This window comes from Ambystoma mexicanum, chromosome 12 (genome assembly GCF_040938575.1).
Source record: "Ambystoma mexicanum isolate Mex_15411 chromosome 12, UKY_AmexF1_1, whole genome shotgun sequence".
NCBI lineage: Eukaryota > Metazoa > Chordata > Amphibia > Caudata > Ambystomatidae > Ambystoma > Ambystoma mexicanum.
In genome coordinates, this window is record NC_090936.1 from 772,953,854 (window position 1) to 772,975,850 (window position 21,997).

The 21,997-nt window shown below is 41.1% G+C and overlaps 1 protein-coding gene and 1 long non-coding RNA gene across 3 annotated transcripts; one reads left to right on the top strand and one right to left on the bottom strand.

Moving 5' to 3' along the window:
• Positions 1-5,572: 5,572 nt before the first annotated feature.
• Positions 5,573-10,667, bottom strand: LOC138514037 (uncharacterized). 2 transcript variants are annotated; one of them, XM_069629275.1, is made up of 3 exons: positions 6,146-10,667; positions 5,969-6,043; positions 5,573-5,882 (listed from the first exon to the last, which is right to left on the bottom strand). In XM_069629275.1, exon 1 carries the CDS (start codon positions 9,012-9,014, stop codon positions 6,918-6,920), a length of 2,097 nt encoding a protein of 698 aa, XP_069485376.1. In that variant the 5' UTR covers positions 9,015-10,667; the 3' UTR covers positions 5,573-5,882; positions 5,969-6,043; positions 6,146-6,917. The 2 variants fall into 2 exon arrangements, with proteins under 2 accessions (XP_069485376.1, XP_069485375.1); XM_069629274.1 differs by having other exon boundaries at positions 5,969-10,667.
• Positions 10,668-10,695: 28 nt separating this feature from the next.
• LOC138514038 (uncharacterized) lies at positions 10,696-12,363 on the top strand. The gene is made up of 2 exons (XR_011281867.1): positions 10,696-11,966; positions 12,054-12,363. It is a non-coding gene; the product is annotated as an uncharacterized lncRNA (long non-coding RNA).
• The last annotated feature ends 9,634 nt before the right edge of the window (positions 12,364-21,997 follow it).

The following is a 21,997-nucleotide window of genomic DNA, read 5'->3' on the forward strand; positions in this document are numbered from 1 at the left end:
TTCCACCATACAGAATTATAGTTACCGCCACTTGGTTTCACGGTATTACCGGCAGATTACAAGTGGTGGTGGTGATGTTAGTTCCCATTTATTTGTAGTCCTTAGTACTCCATGGGGGATTTTGGCAGAATTACTGCCGTTGGAATTCTGCCTAAATTTGACAGAAAGGTGGTGGATTTAACTCCAGCTGATACTTGGAGCTGAATCCAACAACTTAATCCCAAACTCATAGTTGGGTGGTGCGGTAATGCAGAAGTATACCGTATTATTGCTGCATTTTACCCCCACCGCCCAACTTGTAATGAGGCCCAAATGTGATTATGGAGAAAATGCTATGCTGCTTTACATTTTTTGGGCTTCCATACCATAAATCGTTGTAATGTTGTAACTTGTCATAAGTTGTACCTTTTTCAAACGGTGGCTTTCTGTATCTCCCGTTTTCTCTTTACATTGGTTAAAATCCTGTCTCCCGTTTTCTCTTTACATTGATTAAAATCCTGTCTTTTGGTGACATTTTCTCAAGTTCCATTATGGTTTCTGATATGGTTTATTTTGGGATAAAATCTGCATGCAGCATGTGTTGGGTGCTGTCTCTTAGGTGCAGTGCACAGGTGCACCCTATTTGTAGCAATGGAAAATATTACAACAGTAAAGCAGGGAGAGGCACTATTCTGGCACTTTACTTTAAATTTGGGCAGACCCCATTTGTCCTTGATTCTCCCTACACTGAGCTATTTGCCTCATTCTTGAAAGAAGCAGCACAGTTCAATGTTTTTTTTGGAATCAGATTGATTTAGGGAAACAGTTTTGGGTTCCATTAATCTTCACAATATGACTGGTTCCATTTTGTTATGGAACAAATGGTCTAAAAATGATTGAATCGAAAATTTCCCACGCAAATGTTTAGTGATGCTATTGATTTCCATGCATCCATTTTTGGTGTTTATACTGAGACTCTCTAAATTGAAGTAGGTGTGCCCATACATAGGCCATTACACATTGGGCCGATGGAAGTAAGTTGTACATCATTAATGAAGCTCGACAAGGCTGAAATGTGACTGGGCTTGCATGTTTTTCTGACAAAGTGGACTACCAATTGAGGCTGACCTACTTGGCAGGAGAAAGGCTGATTTGGATGTAAGTGGCACCCTATGTAAGAGTACAGTCACGCTCACAGGGATGTAATGAAAGATGGCTAGAGCAATTACCAGTGGATAAGGTAATTCATAGATTTTAATCTATTTTTTAATTTTGTTTTTGTTCGGTCTCCGTAAGTGATAAGAGTTAAGATTAGATGTGCGTCCACAGCTTGCTTTTCCTAGATAATCAAATTGCACCTGACTGTCTCAGCTGAACTATGCTGAAATATGTGTTCCTGTGCAGAAGGGATATGGCCTAGAGGTTCAAGCTAGACAGATCCCATCATTGCAAGGGCAAAGACTGATTTGCAAATAGTTGTTCCCCATCTACAAACTGGCTAAAAGAGAGGACTAGCAGATAGCAGTGGAAAGTGGTTGTGTTATGTTATTAAAATCCATAAAGCGCACATTCACCCAAAAGCATCTTGGCGCAAGGATGATTCACAGTAGCACTTCAGCTTTCCTGGAACTAAGGGAAAAACAGAGTTTTAAGTAAGTGACGGAAGTGCAGATGGTTCAAAGTCTATTTGAATGTTAGAGGGAGACCATTCTATAACTTGCTGCTAGCCACTGAGAAAGCTCACCCACCAATTCTTTGAAAACAGAATCTGGGAACTATGACCAGACAGTCACTGCTGAACCGAAGAGGCCGGCATGGAATATAAGGTCTAAACTTGTCCCACAGAAAATCAGCACCAACCTGGTAATATGCCCAGTGAACAAGCCCTAGGGATTTAAAGACTATTCTTTGTTTCACAGGGAGCCAGTATGAAGAACACAGCACTGGACTGATATGGGAACCGTAAGGAGAGGCTTTGGCTGTCTGAGCAGCCAGGTCCTTAAGCAGTTGAAGGCAATGGATTAAGACAGAGGGCTCGGCCCAATAAAGGGCATTGCAATAATCCAGCCTGCTAGAAATGAGTGAGGCCACAACTGGAGGGCAAATAGAGGGAGGGAGAAAGGGTAATAACCTCCAAAGAACCCTCAGTAGAAAGGGACCAGTCTGACACACCGCACTTACCTGTGATACCATAGATAAGGAAGCAGCAAGATATACCCAAAGATTTTTGACTACCGTCACTGGAATGGGAAACTCACCCAGTGAATATTTCCAAGAAGCTGAAGACCAAGAACAAACACCCAGTCTGCCAGAGCCGCCAGGCAGTCACATAGACGAGGCGACACCTCCTACTGGTCCTGATCTAAGTGGACCAGGATCTGAGTGTCATCCGCATATGAGTAACACCTGAAGCCATGAGAGTGGATGAGGTCAACCAAAGGCTGCACATAAATGTTAAATAACATTGGGGACAAGACAGAGCCCTGAGAGATGCCACAGAAAGAGAATAAAGAGAAGAGAGAAAAGGAGGTAAAGATACTGATTGGCCCCTATTGGTAAAAAAAAAAAGAGGCAAATCACACCAGGACAGGACCCGAGATTCCGATGGAGGCCAGGCGGGATAGGAGTATGGGGTGTTCGACAGTGTGGAAGGCCGCAGATAGATCGAGTTGTAGAGGGGAGCCAACTACATCGACCGGAAGTCCCGCCCCCATTCTGCCTATATGTTGGCAACCAGAAATTGCGACATGTGCAACACCAGTGATGGTACCTATATCACAAAGAGTCCTTGAAACAAGGTATCCATTGAGAAAACCCTACCTGATGTATCCGTGAAAAAATTTGAGTCTTCTGAAGGAAATTCCAGAAGAAGTATGAAGATGAGTGAAAGAGAAGACAGGTGACGTCACATGAAGCAGAAATGATGCTCCCGGAAGAGATGCCAATGAAGAAGGTGAATAGACCTTATAGAATCTGATGACGAAGTAAAGAATTGAGCAACATTTATTTTTTTATTTTTTTTTAACACAATTTATCGGCATTTCATTAACCCTGTCACATTAGACAGTAAGCGATAAATAGGCGTGTCAAACATTTAGGAAGAAACAGAAGAACCAGTGTCAAATACCAAAACAAATCAAAACATACCCATATTGAGGCTCCCGCCTAGCACCCTTTGGTCCAGCATTAGGGCTGTTCTTACATATGGGCTTGCTAAAAAAAAAATCCACCATAAACAGGACATGGATTGGCCCAACCTAAGAATAATGGACATATGCGACGAGTGTTGAATTCAGAGGTTCCAAGACGCACACCTCAAACTGGGGCTAGTCGCTGGCGATTGGCTCACTTTCCACACACTCTACTCATCATATGCCGATACACCTCACAGCAATCACAATCTACAAACCGGGCCCCCTGCAAGGCGGAAATGGAACACCACTTGAATGTTTTCCCCTGCTTGCGCACTTTCTACCAAATGGCGATACCAAATAACCTGGGATGCAATCAATCCCTAGCTCATGCCTGGACCGAAGACCTGGGCCTCCCGATCGAGATCTCGGATATCTTAGATTGCTACGCCGCCATACCCTTGTTATATGCTAACCTCAAGAACAGGGAGATCCAATACAAAATAATACAACGGATATACTACACCCCCACAAAACTATTTCAAATGCGAATCGCACCCAATAACAAATGCTGGAGGGACTGTGGATCCCTAGGCACGATGGGACACATTTTATGGATATGCCCCAAACTCATCCCTTACTGGAAGGGAGTCCACCATCAGAAATGAGCAATATTTCATGAGCAAAATGAAGATTGCATGTGCAGAGAGCACTGAAGATAATGCAATGCTGTTTTATAATTGTACAGATGCAGTAACACAAGCAGACTAAGTAATCATAAGGCTGGATATACGTAGTGAACAGACTGCAGGCGATACCGCCGATATATATATATATATATAAGTGTGCATAGAATCTGGATGTTCCACAACTCATTTGAGCAAACTTGAACCCCGTGAATAGAAGGGCTGAAAGTGTGGTGCAGTAGAATAAAATAGCTGACGGCAAAGGAAGATTCAAGAAGGCTTGTCTAAGCCAGTGTCAAGGGTTAAGGCAGCCAAGAAACTGGTTATCTATTTGAGGTGATGCAATGAATGTGAGAAGCAAGCTGAAGTCCTGTTGAGGTGCATTAAAAAAACAGTAGAAGTGCCAGGTTTTATTCATTTAATAGTATTAAATACAACGAAGGAGCTCAAAACGTGGTCTCCTGTCACATGGTCAGATGAAAATAGACTTTGGGCATGCTACACCGAGACCAGAAGATAAAGCCACACTCATACTCCCTTTTATTCTCAAGCACAGTGATCCTTTGCAAGGCCGAGTTCAAAGAACTAATTGAATGACATACAGCAGGAATGATGATGGATGTTGGGCTAATTGGGTGGGAGGCATGACCAAGCCAACCCTCCAGCACCTGGGGTATCAGCTTGCATGCTGCTAGTGAGTGGAATATTCCAAAAGGGTACAAGTGTGCCAACCAATTATAGAGGGCCACGTAGGAAAGAGCCCTATAGTTTGAGAAGTCAATGAAACATTGTGTATTAGTATGACATGGAAGATGACTTACACTAGGGATGGGCATAGCTGTCCACCTGACCTTAGCGACCCAATCGCAGTCCAGTCCCCCATAGAAAGTATATGTAGTTGTTCCCTTTAAGCCTATCACTTCCCCTAATAGGTTTTCTTAATTTGCCATGTAGTATGACGTCACCCATGATGAGTTTTTACTATAAATGTGTATTTTTTAATGCAAATCATTGAGAGACTTATCACTGTGCAGCATCCATTGATGCCTGTTGTACTCCCTGTTTTAGACAATTGTGATTAAAACTGTTGTGTTTTGCCAACTTCCTGAGTCGGTCTGATTATTGATGTATGAGTAAGATCTGCATCCCCATCCATCTCAGATACTGTCACCTCGTCTTAAAGGGCCTACGGGTTTAGAGTAAAATCAGGGCCCCCACACCACCTCCATTAACCAGCCTGGTCATATCATCCATTACTGATACTAAGACACTTGTATTGCCTCTCCTGGGGTGGAAACTGGACTGAAATGGTCCAAGCACAGAAGAGCACTCAAGAAACCCAGAAAGAAGTGGAGATATCAGACCCTGAAGCAGTTGCATGAAAAAGGAAGCCAAAAGATAGGACAGAAATTAGACAGAACAGAGGCATCCATTAATGGCCTTTTTAAAAGAGGAACCACAATAGCCTGCTCAAGTTCTATGGGAACAAACCCTTAGCAAGAATCCAATATTTGTTTGCCTAGCGCACACCTAGGTTTAAGGTTTTTTTACAGGATTTGTTGAAAATTTACGGGGTGCCGGGGAGAATAACAACCTTGACACTGGGTTGTTTTAACCTATGTAAATCCAACAGATTGTCCACAAGATTGTGGAACTCTCCCGTCCCCTGCACACCCTTTATACTGTAGAAACAGTCAATATTTCTATACAATGGTAATATTCAGTTTCTTTCAGAAAAAAGAAGAAATTAATGAGAGAAGCTAATTCATGACACTATTATAATAAAACAGAATGATGGGGACCATCGGTTTTAATTGAATTTTAAATTAATTGTTATAGATATGAATTTCAATTCATTCATCATCCAGTCTTTGTAAACATAATAACATAAATGTGTTCATTTTGAGGTTACATTCAATATAATAATACAAGGGCATACAAGGTACTCATCACACTTTCTATACAATAGGCTTTTCACATGGTATATCCACAGAAAGTAATGATGAATATTTTCTCGACGCGTTTCGGGGTGTCCCCTTCTTCAGGAATTGATAGCCCTCTTCATTGCCGTTAATCTTTGTTTCGTCTATAATGTATGATACAATGATCAAATTTAGATTCTCACTGATAACTGTCATTTAACTCTTGGGAGAAATTTTTAATAATAATCACCTGGATGTTCAATGTGGAATATCCTAACTGGATTTATTATCAATAGCAATATCAGCCCAATAATGGTTATTCAACCTGTAGATGTGATAAAAAGACAATAGGGAAAGCTCAATTAAAAACGGGATCTTAATTCATGAAGGAAAATCTAGTCATGTAATATCTAAGAAAAAATATTACCTTTCGGTATTTCTGTAAAAAGCTACTACATCCATGGAATGGGTCGCTGTGGTATGTAGAGAGTCCTCAGGTACGGAGGTAGTGCAGTAATGGGCGATTCCTCCACTCGTGTCTGTAAAAACACGTATATATACTATATTAGATACACGAAAACAATGGGGTGGGATCATTCTGTGGAGAGTATTCTGTGAAGGCCTCTAGGCTCATGATATGCAATTGGGGAGCTGTTTACAAAGGATTCTCTTACCTCCTTCCTGAGAAGATGGCCGGTGCTGTAGCTCGAACCGTTCTACACGGTTTTCGCTAAAGATGGCCACTATTTACATTATGACGTCATCACGTCGAAGCGTGACGACGTCACTATGTTTAGAACGTCAGCGTGTGACGGGAAAACAGACGTCATACGGACATATTTTAGAAAACAATGTGTAATTAACCAATAGTATATAGGTGTATATCTATACTGGTGCAGGGAGTTTGAGTCAAATGAAATAAAGGTGAAAAGAGTCGAAAGATAAATGTGAGGAGTGTCTCATGTAACTTCTGGGAAATCTATTGTTTACCACGGACAAAAGTTAATCGAATATTGGACATCCGTGTGTTTACTATTTCAAGAGAAGCATGCTCACATTCTATGGTCTGTAACTTAATACATCCTATGTCAGTAAAAAATCATCCTAAGTGAACTGAACAAATTCAAAAATGTATTTAACAGCAATTGATATTGTATCCACACTGGGTTTCTGATTGGGTCAGGGGAAACAGTATTTAGTTACAAAAATGAGGCTAAACTGTAATCTTCGTTCATCCCATTGGGAGCTAGACTGTTTAGTCTCTCTATCCAGAAGATTTCCCTCTGGTTCATACGTCTGGCATGATTGCCACCTCTTGGGGCTCTGTTCACAATTTCCAAAATCACAACCTTTAGTTGAGAAATATTATGTTTCTTTATGGAAAAATGTCTTGCTACAGGTGAGTTAACACTGTTGGTACGTATGTTACTTTTGTGTTCATTCCAGCGCTCCTTGGCTTTCCTTTGTGTCTGTCCAACATAGTAAATGCCGCATGGGCAGCTTAAACCATAAATGATTGATTTCGTGTCACAAGTGGCAAAATCCTTTAGTGGGATTTTTTGGCCATTTGATGGGTGTCTTACATAGCTTCCCTTCATTATGTTGTTACAATTGCCACAACTGAGACAGGCAAACGTACCTATTTTCCTCTTGGTGAGGGTTCTTTGATTGTCCACTCTCGGTCTTTCTGCTTTAACTAGGCTATCCCTGAAGTTCCGACCCCTCTTGTAGGCGATTATGGGTGGTTCAGGAAATAGTCTCTTTAGTTGTGGATCCAATTTGATTATACCCCAGTTCTTCTTGATCATCCTTGTTATGTGATGACTCTGTGCTGAATATCTTAAAGCGTAGAGAAATGGGATCTCCTTAGATCTATTTCTTGATATACGGAGGTCTTTCCTCTCCAATGTGAGTGTTTTTTCTTCTGCTTTCTTGATGATAGACTCTGGATAGCCTCTTTCCTTGTATCTTTGTGTCATCAATAGGTTTTCATTCCTCAGGGTGTCAGTTGTTGAGATAATTCTCTTTAGTCTAAGGAATTGACTGTAGGGCAAATTATTCTTTAAATGCGTCGGATGATGGCTCCTGAAGTGTAACGTGTTGTTAACATCGGTGGGTTTGTGATAAATATTGGTGATTATCCCATCTTCCCCAATCTCTAGTTCAACGTCCAAAAAATGTAGTTTAGGGGTTCCAATTTCCATCGTGAATTTGATTCTGTCGTGGCCTGAATTGATGTATTTTAGGAATTCCTCTAGTTCGTGATGTTGTCCTCTCCAAATGACGAAAACATCGTCAATGTATCTTTTCCAGGTGATGATTTTTTTGCTAAATTTTGTTGGTATCAAAATCCATTTCATCTCCAAATGGTACATGAATAGATTAGCATAGGCTGGGGCCATTGCTGACCCCATTGAAGTTCCTGATGCTTGTAAATAGTACTGCGTCCTGTATCTGAAATAGTTGTTAATGAGTATAATTTTGCTTAATTTCATTAGGAAGGTTTTGTTTGCTTCACATTCATTTCTTAGTAGACACCATTCGAGTGCTTCCAAACCGTCTTGATGTGGGATGCATGTATATAGACTCTGTACATCAAACGAAACCAGTAGATCATTTCTGTTAATATCTGTTAAGGTGTCTAGGTGATTGAGAAAATCTGTGGTATCTTTAAGATATGTTGTGGTTGTTTGGACTATGGGTTGTAATGCCTTGTCCACATAAACTGCTAGTGGGTTGAAGATACTATCAGTTCCCGCAACAATCGGTCTGAGGGGGGGTTTTGTCAAGTTCTTATGTATTTTTGGCAGTCCATAGAAGATTGGAGTAATAGGATGTTCATTAATCAAAAACAATTTAGTCTTGTTGGAAATCCATCCTTGGTCCTCAGCTTCCTCAAGCGTAGTTTCAATAATGCTTGATATTTCTCTGACCGGATCTTGTTCAATTTTTATGTACGTGTTCTCATCTGTTAGGAGCTCTAAAATCTTCTCCTCATAGTATGTAGTGTCCATAATAACTATGGCCCCTCCTTTGTCTGCCGGTTTTAGGGTCAGGCTTCTGTCATCCGCAAGGTTCTTGATGATTTCATTCTGCCTTCTCCTGGTATTGTAGTTCCTTGTTCTGGTGAAATTAACCCTTTTGAGATCTTTTATCATCTGTTCTTCAAACATTCTGATGGTTATGTTATTGACTTGAGGGTCGAAATGACTCTTGGGTTTCATTTCTAAGTATTGATGTGGCTCTTGTGTAGTGTTGATTCCCATTTGTGAATCAAAAAAGACTTTGAGTCTCATTTTCCGTGCCAGTCTGTGAAGATTGATTTTTTCTTCCAGCAAATTGGAATTCTGGGTTGGTATAAATGTTAAACCTAGGTTCAATGTGTCCGTTTGGTCTTTGGATAGTGGTTTTGATGAAATATTAACAACTAGTTGTTTGGTTTGTTCCGCGATCTTAGATTTCTTATTGCCTCTTCGCGTAGTCTTTTGTCTAAAAAAACCGAGGGAGTGGTTTGTGCGTTAGAGGTAGTCGCTTCTTGTGATGTATGTATAATCGGTCCACTTTCCGCGTTCTCCCTATTGATAACTTCGTCCCCACTTGTAGGTATTTCGCTACTGGATCCACTTGGTTCTTGTCCCGGTATTGGTGTTTTGTGGTTTTGTGGTCTTCTACCTGGTGCGGTTTTGTTTTGTGCGTAGTATTCTTGCCAGGAGTATACTATATCCTGAAGATAATCCAACGTATCTCTTCTGAATTTTCGGACTTTGCGTTGTTCTATGTCCTTTTTGTAGTTGTCCAATGTTCTGTTCACTTCCTCTATGATGGTTGTTAATTCCTCTTTGTTTTTAAATTTCGACAGTTGTTCTGTCAGGTCTTCGATTTCACTGTCGAGTTTGCTGACAGATTTTGCTAATTCCTCGATTGTCAATAATATAAGATCCAAAGAGCATTTATTTAAGATCTGCTCCCATTTCTTCACAAAATCTGGGTTGTCCTTGCACAGTGTGGGTCTTAAATATACCCTTAGTCCTCTTGGGATTCTTTGTGCTCGGTAGTATTGTGCTAATGTAGTAGCGTGTAGTTTTTGCGATATCTCCCTTCTGATGACCCTCTCCAATTGTGTAATAAGTTTCTCTGGACTAGTCGTTGTTGGTGTGGTTGTTTCGATTTCCTTCAAAAGCCCTAAAATTCGTGTGGCTTCCTCTTCGTTAAATGCCAAAGTTGTGGCGTGTTTTTCTGTAATTGCATTGATCTTTGAAAAAGACATCCCTTAGGGAGGCGGAGGTGATTGTTAGTATTTCTATTGGGTGCTGCTATGGCTGTTGTGTCACTCCCTAAGCATTTTTAGGGGGGCAGAGAGCAAGAATCCAATATTTGTTTGCCTAGCGCACACCTAGGTTTAAGGTTTTTTTACAGGATTTGTTGAAAATTTACGGGGTGCCGGGGAGAATAACAACCTTGACACTGGGTTGTTTTAACCTATGTAAATCCAACAGATTGTCCACAAGATTGTGGAACTCTCCCGTCCCCTGCACACCCTTTATACTGTAGAAACAGTCAATATTTCTATACAATGGTAATATTCAGTTTCTTTCAGAAAAAAGAAGAAATTAATGAGAGAAGCTAATTCATGACACTATTATAATAAAACAGAATGATGGGGACCATCGGTTTTAATTGAATTTTAAATTAATTGTTATAGATATGAATTTCAATTCATTCATCATCCAGTCTTTGTAAACATAATAACATAAATGTGTTCATTTTGAGGTTACATTCAATATAATAATACAAGGGCATACAAGGTACTCATCACACTTTCTATACAATAGGCTTTTCACATGGTATATCCACAGAAAGTAATGATGAATATTTTCTCGACGCGTTTCGGGGTGTCCCCTTCTTCAGGAATTGATAGCCCTCTTCATTGCCGTTAATCTTTGTTTCGTCTATAATGTATGATACAATGATCACGAAATCAATCATTTATGGTTTAAGCTGCCCATGCGGCATTTACTATGTTGGACAGACACAAAGGAAAGCCAAGGAGCGCTGGAATGAACACAAAAGTAACATACGTACCAACAGTGTTAACTCACCTGTAGCAAGACATTTTTCCATAAAGAAACATAATATTTCTCAACTAAAGGTTGTGATTTTGGAAATTGTGAACAGAGCCCCAAGAGGTGGCAATCATGCCAGACGTATGAACCAGAGGGAAATCTTCTGGATAGAGAGACTAAACAGTCTAGCTCCCAATGGGATGAACGAAGATTACAGTTTAGCCTCATTTTTGTAACTAAATACTGTTTCCCCTGACCCAATCAGAAACCCAGTGTGGATACAATATCAATTGCTGTTAAATACATTTTTGAATTTGTTCAGTTCACTTAGGATGATTTTTTACTGACATAGGATGTATTAAGTTACAGACCATAGAATGTGAGCATGCTTCTCTTGAAATAGTAAACACACGGATGTCCAATATTCGATTAACTTTTGTCCGTGGTAAACAATAGATTTCCCAGAAGTTACATGAGACACTCCTCACATTTATCTTTCGACTCTTTTCACCTTTATTTCATTTGACTCAAACTCCCTGCACCAGTATAGATATACACCTATATACTATTGGTTAATTACACATTGTTTTCTAAAATATGTCCGTATGACGTCTGTTTTCCCGTCACACGCTGACGTTCTAAACATAGTGACGTCGTCACGCTTCGACGTGATGACGTCATAATGTAAATAGTGGCCATCTTTAGCGAAAACCGTGTAGAACGGTTCGAGCTACAGCACCGGCCATCTTCTCAGGAAGGAGGTAAGAGAATCCTTTGTAAACAGCTCCCCAATTGCATATCATGAGCCTAGAGGCCTTCACAGAATACTCTCCACAGAATGATCCCACCCCATTGTTTTCGTGTATCTAATATAGTATATATACGTGTTTTTACAGACACGAGTGGAGGAATCGCCCATTACTGCACTACCTCCGTACCTGAGGACTCTCTACATACCACAGCGACCCATTCCATGGATGTAGTAGCTTTTTACAGAAATACCGAAAGGTAATATTTTTTCTTAGATATTACATGACTAGATTTTCCTTCATGAATTAAGATCCCGTTTTTAATTGAGCTTTCCCTATTGTCTTTTTATCACATCTACAGGTTGAATAACCATTATTGGGCTGATATTGCTATTGATAATAAATCCAGTTAGGATATTCCACATTGAACATCCAGGTGATTATTATTAAAAATTTCTCCCAAGAGTTAAATGACAGTTATCAGTGAGAATCTAAAATTTGATCATTGTATCATACATTATAGACGAAACAAAGATTAACGGCAATGAAGAGGGCTATCAATTCCTGAAGAAGGGGACACCCCGAAACGCGTCGAGAAAATATTCATCATTACTTTCTGTGGATATACCATGTGAAAAGCCTATTGTATAGAAAGTGTGATGAGTACCTTGTATGCCCTTGTATTATTATATTGAATGTAACCTCAAAATGAACACATTTATGTTATTATGTTTACAAAGACTGGATGATGAATGAATTGAAATTCATATCTATAACAATTAATTTAAAATTCAATTAAAACCGATGGTCCCCATCATTCTGTTTTATTATAATAGTGTCATGAATTAGCTTCTCTCATTAATTTCTTCTTTTTTCTGAAAGAAACTGAATATTACCATTGTATAGAAATATTGACTGTTTCTACAGTATAAAGGGTGTGCAGGGGACGGGAGAGTTCCACAATCTTGTGGACAATCTGTTGGATTTACATAAACAAACCCTTAGCAACCAGAAAGGTTTACAGCCTGAGTCACTGAAGGAATATTCTCAGGCAGAAGGTCCTTTAGAAAGAGTAGGGGATACGGTTGGATGGGGTAGCAGATTTCACGTGAGAGATAACCTTCAGCACCCCCTCCTCAGAAAGGCATCCCAGCTCGAAATAGCTGGCTGATTAGTGACAGTCAGCAACCAAATTAGGGCTAGCCTGAGAGAGTATGACCACGAATATTGTCAATTTTAGAATGAAAGAACTCTGCAAGTGCACCACAGTGTGAGTGAGAGGCAAGATCAGTCGGCAGGAAGCAAGCAGTAGATGAGAAAGATGAGTAGTTCAAGTTTTTCAATGCATGATGTTCTGGTGTAATAGCGAGCCTCTCTAAGCTGAAAGGCTGTGCCTAGATGGGGGTACCTGTTGTCTATGCATAGGGAAGCAAGCTGCACCTCAAGGTTGAAGGCGAAAATATGTCTAGTGTTGCTTGTGTATCTTCTGAGAGGGGATGTGGCTTTACTACTCCTACTGGTGACAGGAGCAAGACTGACTTGAACATGGCTTGTTCCCCACTTTAACAGTATATTAAAAGATGATGGATCTGAAATTGCTCAGAACAAACTGAACTGGTTTTGACTAATTGAAAGCTTTCCATCCATCAATTTGTTTTGTTTGTAGTGTGTGTGAGGTGTGGCATGCTCTGTGGTGCCCTTGCTCATTGTATCTACTCAGAACAAGGCTGAAATATGTCTTTTAGTTTTTTTTATACAATGCCATAGGAAATAGAAACTCGGTTTAGGCTGGACTGCTTCCCTTGGTGACATATTCAAGGCTAATGTATACATGGCTTGCCCCTTCTCTAATGGTGCAGATAGCTCTAAAAAACAATGGAATTGTAGACACTCAGAGCACTTGTCACTGGTTTTGATTAATCTAAGACTTTCATCCATCACCTTTTGGTCTCTCTCAGTTTGAGTTAATGTTTTCAGACTTAAAGCCCCATGCATGCTGTGCCTAGGGATTCAAGATGCACCCCACTTATAAGGCTTAACAAGGCAAAAACAGTAGGGTTTCTTGTCTTCCTGCGTAGAAATGAGACTACCTAGACATTCGGCATCAGCTGCCTCCATTGGTCGCATAACCAAGGATGATTTGCATATGGCTTGTTCATGTCTTTGATGATGAAGAAAAGATAACACTAGCATTAGCAATGCTAATAGTTTTAGCTTTCATGAAGCCATGGGGAAGGCATTTGCCAGGAACTGCTCTAGTGGTATTAAGTGGGCATCAATGGTAGCAGCTGCAAAATGGTGCGAGTACCTCGGCCTATAATAGCAGTGCCAAGCAAAATCCTAATACTGCTACACAGCCAAAAATGTTGGCTTTGCCAAATTTTATTTTTAATAGGACTTCATTGAAGGAGACACACAGTGTCTATAAATGGAGTTGCCAAAGGCAGACCTGGTTGGCATTTGTATCACAATAGTATCACATTTAAAGCTTCAATTAAGTCATTAAGTCTCGGGAGACTGCTTTGAAAAAACACTGTTAGGCCCTTGTAGCACGTTTAATGCTAAGGCTTGATAAATCTGGCTTAAAGAGATACCAGGAGAATGTGTTTTGGGCCGGGAGAAGCAGGAAGTGGTGGGAATGGTCATTGGGATTAGCATGGTCATGTGCAGTCAATAGGTTGGTAAATAACAAAACAACACCTACAAGCTTTGTATTCTTCCTTAAATGCCATTTCTGCCTAGCTGTATTCTAATGCAATTGTTTTGGTTTATAGGTGGAGCCACCTAATAGCCAAAACTAAAAATGAAATGCAACTTCCCAAAGCACTTGCTATGGTTGTGATTTGTTGTTATAATATATCTGTTTGTATGTAAACTACATGTTGCCCTTAATGGATATCTTAGAACTAATGGCAGGATATCACTTTAAGCAAGGACCATAGTAGAGGAAGTAAAATATATTTTTGTCCAAGTACTCAGTGGAAAAGTAGGTTTGGAGTTTTTTCTGAAACCGAGTGGTGCTGGGAATATTGTGAAACTTTAGAAGGTAAAATGCTGGGTTTGTGACTATAGAATGCTTGATGGGCAAACCAGAGCATTTTAAACTTCATTTGAAAATGTATTCGGAGCTGCTGCAGCAACCAAAGGACAGGAATGATAAGGTATCTGCATTTTGGGTCTGTGATTTCTCAGGGTGCTGAATTTTCATAGGCGTTGTATGAGTGATTTAAGGTGGTCAGAAAGACAAAGATATGTGCTATTGATCGTAATCAATTATGGTGAGGAACAGGGCTGTAGTGTCTGAGTACCTCAGACTCTAGCATACAAAAGTAATGATACAACTAAAAGTATGCAGATTCCATAGAACTGTCTGAAATATTGAGGTTATCTGGAGAGTCAGGAAGATAGACTTCCATAAGTGTGGTTGGGGGCCAACCATCAAAATCTCTGATTTTAAGCATTTGAACTTAAAGGAGGTATGGCTCCCCGTCCAACTGCTCAAAAATAGGCAGGGCTTTTAGTATGGTTGAATGGACATGGGCTCCGAGATATTTCAAATGAACTGATTGAATATCATCATTGTAATTACAGATCAAAGTGTCTGACCAAAGCGTCTGATGAGGTTCATTGACTTGGAAATGTAGAGGTAAATTAGGAGCAGGCAGAGGAATACTCCCTGCACCCCTCCACAATTTATGGGGTGAAACTTTCACCTAAATAGATGTAGGGAGATAGCAGGAAAAATGATCTGATGGAGAGGATGCAGTCCATTAAAAATGCAATCATTTCACTCCCATTGATCCCAGCCTTCGGAGAAAGATCAAATATTTCATCCTACCAAAGTCTGCACTCAAATCAAAGGGGATTAGGGTAAAGGTATTTCTAATATCTTCTTGGATCAGAGGTTATCCAGCGTGGACATAAGCACTGATTATGTCCCTTTATCAATGCAAAATCCTGCCTGAAGTGGATCCAGTAGGTCGTGGATCCCTATATAGTTTTGTTTTTGGAATACCACATACATTTCCAAAATGTTGAAGTATGGCATGTTGGAGATGGGATGAACAAATGAGTATGCTCTTTAATAGATATTACAGGACCTGTGGTAGCAACCCTGTAGTTATGGTTAAGGTGCTCAATCCATAGGAAGAGCACTTTTTAGGCGGCTTACAACCTCGCTCCTCCTGAAGGAATCCTTGCGAAACTTAAAAAGAAAAAATATGGCCCGTCAGATTGATCCTGTGAAGTTTGGCGAGATTGCATCAAGGGGGGCAAAGTTGTAGGGGGGTTCCAAAATATGTGGGTTTTCCCATAGACGCTATTGGAAAAAAATGTTGCTCACGTCTACAGCCCAAACCACTGGATGGATTTTCACCAACTTTGCAGCAGGAGTGGTGGCTTGGGCCCAAAAACCTGCTTTTGTAAATATATTGTAAATCCGACCAGTATTTCTTTTTAAAACAACCAAAAAGTTGGCAAAAAAAGAATTAGTGATATCTGTGTTTGGTCTGCACACTCACTTCCCTCTTTGGTCCGCAGACAGGCCCCCGATTGGCCCAGGGTCTGACGTGATGTGCGCGGACATGAGATGCACTCACAAATTGGATGGTGAAGAGCGTGAGGTGCGTCAGATATTTGGGGAATGCCCACCATGTTTGATAGGCCACTGCCCCCAAACATCACAGTAAAAAACACAAAGTTGTACTTGTCAAACTCATGAAACAATCTCTGGGGAGGTGAGAGGTGATGAGGATGGGATAGGATATGGCCTCAAAAAGCCAAAAAACAGGCATTTTCGTCCCTGATGTCTTCAAACAGTCCGGGGCAGTACTGTGATATTCGCAAACATATTAGACGTTCAGGGGGTTATATGCTTATTTGTGCATTACAAGGTTGGTGACAAGCAGTTTTTGGATGGCTTATAAGTTTGATGCCACTCAATGAAACTGTACAAAATTTTGTAATTTAATTCTAGACCTGACTCTGAATGGTTGTGTTTTTGTCAAAAGGGAACACAATTAGAGGGGGGTCCCAACATATCTGAAAGGCTTATAAATGTGGTGCCATTTCACAAATCTGCACATCAGTTTGCAAACATATTGTAGACCTAGATATGAATGTTTTTACAAAGTTTGGTGGGATTTTCTCAAGATTGGGCAACATTAGAGGGGGTCTCAACATTTTTAGATAGCTTATAACTTGAAAACGTTTGGAAAACCACATTTTGGGTCATTTGGTGGTGGAAAGGCGGGCTAGGAAGGGTGGGGGAGTGGAAAAAAGATGATATGGGGCTATGTTTGTAGGTTGAAAAAGGTTGGGCAGGTGCCGTGGATGGCCGTGGTGTAGTTTGCAGACAGCGTTCTGAACATACAGCTTGGGAAAGACATTTGGGGCTATTTGATGGCTGAAAGAGGGCATAGAAATGGTAGGGAAGTGGAATGAAGGTAATGTAGATCTGTTTTTATGGGTGAAAAAAGTGTTTGGAAATGCTGCCAGGCCCATGGTCAATTTCGGTGTCCGCGGACATCATTTCGATTGCAGGGATGTGGGGGTGAGTTTCATTAGTTCACTGTGTGTGATACGTACTTAATATGCAGTTAATTGTGTTGTGGTCAGTGGCTAGATTCTGGGGAGGATGCCCCCCAGAATATGTGCACTGGGCACAACGAGTGCAGTGGTAGTATGTGTACTGTAATTATAGGTAATGTAGTAGGAGTAAGGCCAGAATGATCATAGTAGCAATATGTGAAAAATAATTGGCTGTAATGTAGTTGGTGTAAAGTGTTTGTAATATGAGGTATTATGAAATTGAGTCATTGGAAAAAAAAAGTACTGGATAAAAAAAAAGACAAATATTATTTATTTATTTAGTTGATTTAATCAAATTAATGATTTTTACAAAACATAGTAGAAAACAAACGAAGTGGAAATGTAGAACAAGAAGCTGTATCATGAAAGAGAAGAAAAATAGAAGAGAAGAATATATAAATGCAACCATTATAAATTAAGTAAACCATGTTAGTCCATAGCATATATGCAAACATATATAAAGAAACACAAAATTGTTACATCACAAAGTTATTTCACAAAAATCATTATTATCAAAGAGTACATAGAGAATGAGGGTTGGAGTAGGGGAGGATTGAGGGGATTTATTGAAAAAACATAAAATAAATCAAAAATCTAAAATAATAAATGGGAGAAAAATAAAAGCATACGTCAACTTCGATTCACATTTCTTAAATGTTCTATTTTGACAAAGTGTTGATCCCTAATTCTTGTCAGTTCACTTCGTAAGTCTTTTTACTTATGAATTGTTACCTTATTTTGTAGTCTTGATTAGAGTCCTCTTAGACAGTTTTGATTTAAAAGGGTTAAATCCCTGTTGGTAAATTAAATGTGAAACCATTTCAAATACATTTTTTGGTATCGAATCAGATTGTACCTAAGTCATTACATTCACCATTTCTTAATTACTTTGGCAATCCTTTGTATGCAAATCCAAATCAAACACTTAACGGGGAACCTTGCCTATGTATAAGTGTTTTAAAATATGCACACTTTCCTTTAGTCATATAAGACAAACACAACGGTTCAGGAAGCTAAAGACTAAAAAACCTGTGTTTCAGTATGCCGCGTCTACATATAATTCTATATATACATTATTATGTTTCGGGTTTATAAAGATCTAAATCCTAAAACATGGCACAGTTCAAAACGATGCACTGTTAAGCTCACCTGGTATCCACAGGGACGCCACCCAGCCGGGTTACTCGCTTATATACTTCTCATCTTTGCCCTGATGTGGTCTGCGGGGAAGGATATACCTGAAAATACAGGAGGACTGTGTTCAAGACTGACCGAGTGGGGTAAGTATCCTCCCTCCACCCCCGTATGATTTCAGTCCCTCTGGCACCGTCTCCTCACCTTGTGGTAGAATTAGGCGTGCTCTCCATCCTGCCTTCTTTGCAGGGGCGCGTTGTCTTTCATGGGTGAGTGCGGTCCAGTTACTTCACTGACGCCGGCCTATTTGATATTGTTCAGGTAGGTCTTATTGCTGTTATTTAGTTTTGTTGCTATCCTGCATGCCTTTCTTTGTTTAAAATGTCTCTTTTTTCTCCCTTAGGTGTGTGGAGCTTCAGCGCGGTGAACTGGCTTGGTTGAGTCCCGCTGGTAAATGATGGCACATTAAGAGCGCTATGATGCGGTAAGTACGCGCTATGCGCAGCGCTGCAAAGTCTTGCCTTTGCTAACCTGTGTTTTCCTTCCTTGTAGGTCGCAGTGTTCTTCAGCGCAAGTGGAATTTCCGGAGTGGTGTCAGCCGAGAGGCGACCAGCCAGGTAAGCCTTTTGAGCAGTTCGTAATTTGTAAATGTACTTGTTTTCTTTAATGTTGCCTCTATCTTCCTCTTTCAGGTCGTTCTGTCCGGGAGGCGTGCAGATTCGAGGAAGCTGTTCTCAGTAGCTGCGAGTGTTTAAAGATGAAGACTGCAGGTAAAATGCTGCTGCTAATGATGTTCCTTTTGACTCCTTGAAGGTTCTGCTTCTCCGGGGTTCGAGGGAATAGCTGGATACGGTGAGCATCACGTTGCAAGCTGCAAAGTAACGCGAAGCGTGTTGTCTTGCTCGGGTGTGGTTTAAATAGCCCCAACAAAATAGTCCAGGTAAAGTAGTCCCTAGGCTGCCACACCAAAACACTAAACCGCATAGCTTGGTTCTTATGAACCAAGCTATGTGGATGCCTCCATGTTGGCTGACAATACAATAAAGTAGTTCCCAAACACATTGTTTTTCATGGTGTATGAGCCTGGCGCCAAATGCGCCAGGACTGGCCCCATGAGGGCTTTTGAAGAGGATGCCAGGCTCTAGAGGCCCGAGTCCTGACTCCACCTGGCTAATGGGTTTTCCAGAGGGGGTTTTGGGCGACGGTCGTTACAGCACTCCCCCCTAAGGCCTCTCCCATGGTGTTCCTTCTGTCTGTCCCAGGTTTGGTTGGGAAGTTCCGATGGAATTTCTTGATTAGACGTGGTGCGTGGATATTCTCACTGGGCTCCCAGGACCTATCGTGTGGTCCAAATCCTTTCCAATCGACGAGATAATATAGCATGGTCCTAGAGTATTTAGAGTCCAAGATATCTTTGACTTCAAATTCTGGTTCTCCATCAACAAGTATGGGCTTAGGTGGTGTCCCAATCTGTGTGCCGTGTTGCATTGGTTTCAGGAGGGACACATGGAATACCGGGTGGATGTGTAGATTAGGTGGTAAATCCAGTTTCACAGCTGCTGGGATGATAATTGCCTTATGGTATAGGGTCCTAAGAATCTAGGATGAAAGGTCCGGGTTCCCTTGATGGGTACGAATTTAGCAGCTAACCAAACTTTGTCTCCTACTTGATAATCAGGGTCCTTTTTCCGGTTTTGGTCAGCGAATCTCTTTTGTTTTTCTTTGGCATAAATAAGGTGTTCCTTTGCCCTTTTGAAAGCCTGAGTAATGGTTGTGTGTAGAGTCTTTACCACTGGCATTTCCAAGCTGGCTGGAAGTGGAAGGTCTAGTTCAGAGGTACGTGGATGTCTGCCATAACGGGTATAGAAGGGCGTTAGTCCTGTGTTTGAATGCAAAGAATTGTTATATGCATATTCGGCTATCCATAGTAGGTCTTTCCAATTCCTTTGTTCGTGGTGCAGCATGCACCGTAAATATTGCTCAAGTGTCTGATTGGTTCTCTCAGTTTGGCCGTCCGTTTGGGGATGGTGACTGGTAGATAGCCGAACGTCGATCTGTGCCATTGCACAACATTTTTTCCAGAAGTTTGAAACAAACTGGCTGCCTCGATCAGAGACCAGAACCGAAGGGAAGCCATGTAGCTTAACCACGCCCTCCAGGAACACTTTTGCTAAAGTGGCTACGTCTGGGAGGCCTTTGAGAGGAATAAAATGGGCCATCTTCTAGAATAAGTCCACAACTACAAGGATGGTGTTGAACCCTTGGTTTGGAGGTAGATCAGTGATGAAGTCAAGGGAAAGAGTGTGCCATGGAACTGGAGGAATGTCCAATGGTTGTAGGAGACCAGATGGTTTTTGTTTCTGTGATTTATTTTGTGCGCAGATACCGCAGGACTGAATATACTGTATGTCCTTACGCAAGGTAGACCACCAAAAGTTCTCTTTCACCTTAGCTAGGGTTTTGGCGATCCCAGGATGCCCTTCGATCAGTGAATCATGATAGTTTGTGATAATATGCTGTTGTAATTCCTTCTTGGGTACATATAGGCGATCCCTAAAAAAGGGTAGATGATCCTTGATGGTATATTGTTCTCCTTGAGTTTGCCATGCGAGATAGGCATCAGGATTCATTGTCCGTTGGATTTCTTTTGTAGTTCTGCTTGTGTTAAGGCTGTCGTGATACCCAAGAGTTTGTCTTTAGGTAAAATAGGTACTGGGTCTGGAGTTGTATATACTATTTCATCTATGCCCATGCGAGATAAGGCATCCGCCTTTCTGTTTCTGACTCCTGGTCGAAATGTGATTGCATAATCATATCCGGCGAAGAAAAGGTCCCACTGTAATTGGCGCGAAGACTGGGCCTTGGCTGTTTTGAGATTTTGCAGGTTTCTGTGGTCTAATGGTGTGTCTGGCCCCCAGAAGGTAGTGCCTCCAGGCTTTAAAGGTGGATTTGATAGCCAGGAGGTCCTTGTCCGTGATGGCATAATTCATCTCTGGAGGTGAGACTTTTTGAACTAGAAGGCCACAGGATGTAGCTGGCTGGTTTCCGGGTCTCTCTGTGAAAGGACAGCCCCCATTGCGAGACTGGACGCATCAGTTTCAACGACATAAGGGAGGTCTGGACGAGGATGTCGCAGGATTGGAGCGGAGGTAAACCTTTGTTTAAGTTCCTGAAAGGCTTCTTCTGCTTCTTCGGTCCAAACAAACAAACTTGTTATTGTTTTTTCGTAATAGTACTGTGATTGGGTGCACAACCTGAGAGAAGTCTGGGATGAACCGGCGGTAGAAGTTCGCAAAGCCCAGCATGCTTTGTACCCCTTTCAGAGACGTCAGTGAAGGCCATTTCAGAATGGCATCTACCTTGTGCACGTCCATTCTGATGCCTCCTGGAGTAAGGATAAAACAAATAAATTCTACTTTGGTGATGTGAAAAAAGCATTTTTCAAGCTTTGCAAACAAGCGATGTTGACGGAGCTTGGTGAGGACTGAACGAACGTGCCTGACATGATCTTGTTCCGAGGCTGAGTATACTAAGATGTCGTCTATGCACACTAAGGTGCACACATCAATTAACTCCCTTAAGACGTCATTCATGAAATATTGGAATGCTGCAGAAGCGTTGCATAACCGGAAGGGCATGACTTGATATTCAAACAAGCCGTACTTAGTGCGGTAGGCGGTATTCCATTCATCTCCTTTTCTGACTCGGACCAGGTGGTAAGCTCCTCGAAGGTCCAATTTGGTA